The sequence below is a fragment of the Cibotium barometz genome, chromosome 40 (assembly GCF_041138505.1).
Source record: "Cibotium barometz isolate CiBa-2024 chromosome 40, ASM4113850v1, whole genome shotgun sequence".
NCBI lineage: Eukaryota > Viridiplantae > Streptophyta > Polypodiopsida > Cyatheales > Cibotiaceae > Cibotium > Cibotium barometz.
In genome coordinates, this window is record NC_141085.1 from 32571003 (window position 1) to 32576338 (window position 5336).

Sequence of the window (5336 nt, forward strand, 5' to 3'; positions counted from 1 at the left end):
TACTCACTCCTTACCTAGGTGTGAGCTCAAAGGTACCAAATAATAAGAAGAACAAAAGACAGATCCCTCTTAGTAATAGTTAACACTCCATTAACCACCTTTGATATTGCCACCATAGAGAAGGGTGTGGCATTTGCTCAAGTGCATGGATAAGAACAGAACTTTAAAGACTCGCATTTTTAGAGACATCGTGCAAACCCTTGATATTAAAATTGTGGATCATCATGAGAATTAGGCTTATTAAACATTGAAGATATAACACTAAACAAATTAGAGCATATGGAACACTTAACTATAATCTTCTTATGTTCTACATCTAGGTGAAGAGCATCAAAAAATCTTCATAGACCTTCCATGCTATGAAACGCTTAATAGTCTCTTTTTATTTATTTATAATGCGAGTTGTATATTAATAAAAGAAAGAAAGAAAAACACATCAGCTCCAAAAAGCAAGGGAGCATCAAACCACCCGTACAATGTTTCTAGACAGGATTACAACTAATGCCGAGTTACAATGTTGGGAGTCTCTTTGCATAACTTTCTAAAAAATTGGAATTGCTTACAATCCAAATGAGATTATTAAAAATGATTTGCTAATAAAGTACAAGATAGTCTATACCTCCCAAGCTACTCTTAACATCCCAAGTCCCCATTTCCCAAGCTGCAGTATCTCAAGAACCAAAAGTGAAGTGCAGTTAAGACAACTTGTGTTCATAAGCACCATAAGGCATTGTAGATAACATTCAAACACCTTTAGGGACTGGGTGCTACCTTTGTAATGCGCCTCTTTGAATCGGAAGAGACCCCAATGTTGCATCATCTTCCATTGATGATAGGAGAACTGAGCAATGAAGGTGAGTCCATCCCAGACACAGAGGTCGAATGAGACTGCATGGATAACGTTCTTGGAGGAGGAGATGAGCTCGACAGAGTGACCGTAGAATCTATTGATGAGAATGGGCCATTTCCATGGATTGGGTGATAATTAGGGCGGGCTTGTGGAGGCGGCGGCGGCTGAGACACTGCAGAGAGTATCCTTAGCACCTCGTCAATGCCGGGGCGCGCTTGTGGGTCCGCATTCGTGCACGCTAGACCCAGCAGCAGCAATCGTTCCATCTCCACTTCATCAAAACTTCCTCCAAGCCGGATATCCGAAGCTTGCATCACGTCTCCTTGCTGGTACAAATCCCACACCCACTCACTTATATGCTCAGAATACTGTGTTGCTCTTCTTCCAGTAACAATTTCTAAGACCGTGACACCAAAGGCATAAATATCTGTTGCAGGGGACACATTGCCTCCCATCACAAGATCAGGCGCTAAAAAACCTATCGTGCCTGCCACGGTGTGAGAAGAGGAATGACCCTCTTCTAGCAACAATGCAATGCCACAAGCTCCTAAGCGCGCATTCCACTCAGAATCGAGCAAGATATAAGATGTCTTAACATTTCGGTGCACAATCTGCATGTACCCAGAGTCTTGATGAAGATATTTGAGTGCTGCTGCCAGCTGAGACACAACCTTGTACCTTAGCTTCCACTCGACAACACTCCCACCCTGTTGAAAGATGTGCTTTCCCAGGTCACCATTCGGCATGTACTCATACACAAGAAGCAAGTCTCCCTGATGTTGACACCATCCAAAAAGAGGTACTATATTCCGATGCCGAAGCTGGCTTGCAATCCTGAGTTCTTGGGTGAGAAACCGAGCGCCATACAGACCAGACCCTTGACGAGAATAAGCTTGTTTCACTGCTATTCTTCGTCCATCAACCAGCTTTCCAAGGTAGACTTCTTGCCCTGACCCACCACGTCCAAGCACAGAGGAAGACGAGAAGTTGTTGGTTGCCGCACGCAACTCCGCATAAGTGAAGTCCCCCACCAGACCGAGTGCATCTCGAAACTCTGCTTGCCAAGTTAGAACGCAGTAGGTGAGAAAAACTATAGGCATGCAAGGAAGCCATAGCAGTGGTCCAAAATACCCAATGTGCATAAGTGTCAAAGCAAGGAAGTTTGTCACCTGAATTTGCTGCATGTTGTGTGCCCTTCAAGCAGGAGAGTCTCTTTAGCCACCCAAAGATACCAGTGACGTAGCCTTTGGAAGTCCGCCTTGATTCTGCAAGCCCAACACCGCTCCTCTGGTTTTCCAATGAGATCTGATCCAGGGTTGGTAATCCAACAGCAGTCTCATCAGTGAGGGCATGAAAAGAGCTTTGCATATATGGGCTGCTGTTGGCTTCGTTGTCATCTCTTTTTTGAAATACTAGTCTGCAGCAATACATCTCCAAAGGAATGATCATTACTGGCTGGGGTCGAAGATCAGCACCAAACTGCTGCACTAGACTTTGTAGCATGTCATCGATGCGAGCACAAATGGCGGAGGAGACAGGGTGTAACAACCAATTATGATGTGTTGGATTGTGATCGTCATGATCCTGAAGAAGAATGCAAGCTTTGAAGTAGCGAAGCATTCTGCAGATCTGGGTGAAGGTTGGCCTCTGAGCTGGTTCTGCATGCCAGCATGTTTTAATGAAACTTGATAAAGCTGGGGGACAAAAAGAAGGCAGCGTTGGCCTTTCCCCTGCCAGCACCCTCCTTCGGATTTGAGTGCCCTCCTCAAAGGGGGACTTTCCGGTCAAGATCTCATAGCAGACCAAGGCAAAGCTATAAACATCTGCCTTGTTTGTGTATTTTGCATAAGGGTGACCACCCTCCACCTCATCCTCAGGGTTGGCCTCAAATACCTCTGGAGCTCTCCATGGCGTTGTACCTGTTTGTCTTGTGGTGTATCTTGAGCTCGCATACTTAGCTTTGGACATTCCAAAGTCAGCAACTTTGAGATGCACAAGAGGGCTCACATCATTTGCATACGAGCTACCGACCCCATCCCTACTTGAGAAGCTCACCAATATGTTGGAGGACTTGAGGTCCCTGTGTATGATGCGAAGGCTCGCACTATGCAAGTACTCCATCCCTTTGGCAATCTGCAACATGAGGTCCACTGCAAGTAAGAGAGGAAAGGGTGGATCCATTCCAGCCCCCATTCTCTGCATCATGAGGACCCGAAGGTCTTGTTTCATGAGCTCCATCACAAGACTACACTTGCACAAAGAGGGGCTCTTGGTGCAACAGACAAGCGGTATCACATTGGGGTGACGCAGTTGGGCTTGAATGGCTGCCTCCCTCCCAAACATCTTATTGTCGTCTATATAAAAGAAGTCTTTTACAGCAAAACGACCCCCTAACCAGTGAGCCTCGTGTACTTTGCCATAACCACCCAGACCAAGGATCTCTGGATTTCTCTGCAAGCCCTCTGGATCCACCCATAAAAAGGGGGGCAAAGCATCACCATGTGTTATGCGGCTCAAACTCTCAACACAAGATAGCTTTTGCAGAACAAAACCGGCAAGCTGGCAAGCTTCTCCTTCCTCCTCACCCTTGATTTTGTTCAAGAGGCTTTGAGCTACGCAGAAGTCATCATGTGCATCCACACATGCCCATATTGCACAGAGCTCTCTTGTTAGTTGTGATATAAAGAATTCCATGCTATCAAATGGAGCAGACCTTGAGATCTGCTCACACACAACCGAAAATGTCCACAGCAGGCGATGAAGATGGACGTCCACGACATCCGTGCTCATACCTTGCTTAAGTGCCTTCTCCACCAACCATGAATGCGTGGAACTGGAGCTGCTTGGGAGGGACTCCTGCATACATGTCTCTGCTTCTTGCACAGCCAGAATAAATTCATGCAAGGGTTGAGCAAGCTTGTGGCACATGCCCTCCTCCTCTGATGGCCCCAAAGAGGAGCAAGCATGCTCCAGCAACCCAGACAATTTTTGCAGGACTAAAGAATAAGAGCTTGCCAGGCATCGCCATTGACTACGGTGCAAAAGGAGAAGCGAATTGGGAGCAAGAGCAAGCTGCAAGCGCTGGGAGATGAGCAGAGAGGGGGCCAAGATTTCTGTGCGTGGAGATGACGAGGTCGCCATTTCCACCTGGACCGTAGAGCACAGCGGGCTTGAGTCAACACGACATTATCGCACGCGAGCCTCATCTCTAAATCACACGGTGCATTTAAGAGGGGGTTCAAGTGGGATCGACGGCTATGGGGGCCCGATTTTGGGCGGGGCCGATCCGGGCCGTCGGATCCCCGAAGTAAACTAGGGCCGAAAAAAACTCGGCCTGTGAAGTAAACTAGGGATCCTAGTTTACTTCGCAGGCCGAGTTTTTTTTTTGTGGGATCCCTAGTTTACTTTGCAGACCGAGTTTTTTTTGTCGGGGGCTTGCCAAATTGCCTAGTTTACTCCAGTTCCCGAGTTTGGACTTATAATTTTTTGGCCTAAGTCTCAAATTGCAAAAGAATGATTTGAACCCACGACATGCCACTAGAGAGGCCATAGTCTTACCATTAGGCTATAATTTCTGCTAGCTAGTGTGTTCGGCCTTTATTAATATATGTGCGCGGCAACCCTAGTTTACTTTCAGACCCTAGTTTACTTTCGGGGATCCGACGGCCCAGATCGACCCCGCCCAAAATCGGGCCCCCATAGCCATCGATCCCACTTGAACCCCCTCTTAAATGCACCGTGCCTTTTAGACACGAGGTCTATCCACCCTCGTCTCCTAATTACATTTAATCTGAGTGGCTTAATCCGCACTAATTCTAATTAACCACAAGCATCTAATCGTCATCAGCATCACACTCAGATTGTCCGCTCATTTAAATGCCACCTTTTTTTTTTGTTTGGAGACATAATTGAGAGAGAAATAAAATGTTGTCGGAAACAAACAATGCGAGGGAATACAAATAATTGCGTGCTAGGGTTCTTATTGCTATGCTTAATGCCTCATTTCCATGCAAGTATTTTAGTAATATGTGTTCATGCATGCATGACACACTTAAAGCTTTTGCCTAGTTTACTACACAGACCTAGTTTATCCCTAGTTTACTACACAGACCTGGTTTGAAAATCAGCCTTAGTTTATCGATGGTGCTTATTGCATGCATGCTTTATAGCCATGCTTGGGTTCACTTATTGCCATGATTAATGTCTTGTTGCCATGCATGTATTTTAGTAATATGTAATCATGCATACATGACACACTTAAAGCTTCAACCTAGTTTAACCCTTGTGCACTAGATATGCATAGTTTATCCAAACCCTAGCTTATACATTGTTTACTAACGTATCTTTGGTTCATTTAACTTCAATGAAAGCAAGTCACGATATAGTAGTTCTTGTAGTCTTTCTTTTTGCTAAAAGTATGTGGTACCAATTTGTGTATGTCACTTATTTATATTAATGGTTCTTTGGTACTCATTGCTATTAGATG

The 5336-nt window shown here is 45.4% G+C and overlaps 1 protein-coding gene across 1 annotated transcript; it reads right to left on the minus strand.

Annotated features, from left to right (window-relative positions):
* Window positions 1-379: 379 nt before the first annotated feature.
* Window positions 380-4054, minus strand: LOC147615428 (uncharacterized). Its single transcript, XM_086779541.1, has 2 exons — window positions 2020-4054; window positions 380-1904 (listed from the first exon to the last, which is right to left on the minus strand). Exons 1-2 carry the CDS (start codon window positions 3989-3991, stop codon window positions 817-819), a joined length of 3060 nt encoding a protein of 1019 aa, XP_086635667.1. The 5' UTR covers window positions 3992-4054; the 3' UTR covers window positions 380-816.
* Window positions 4055-5336: the final 1282 nt, after the last annotated feature.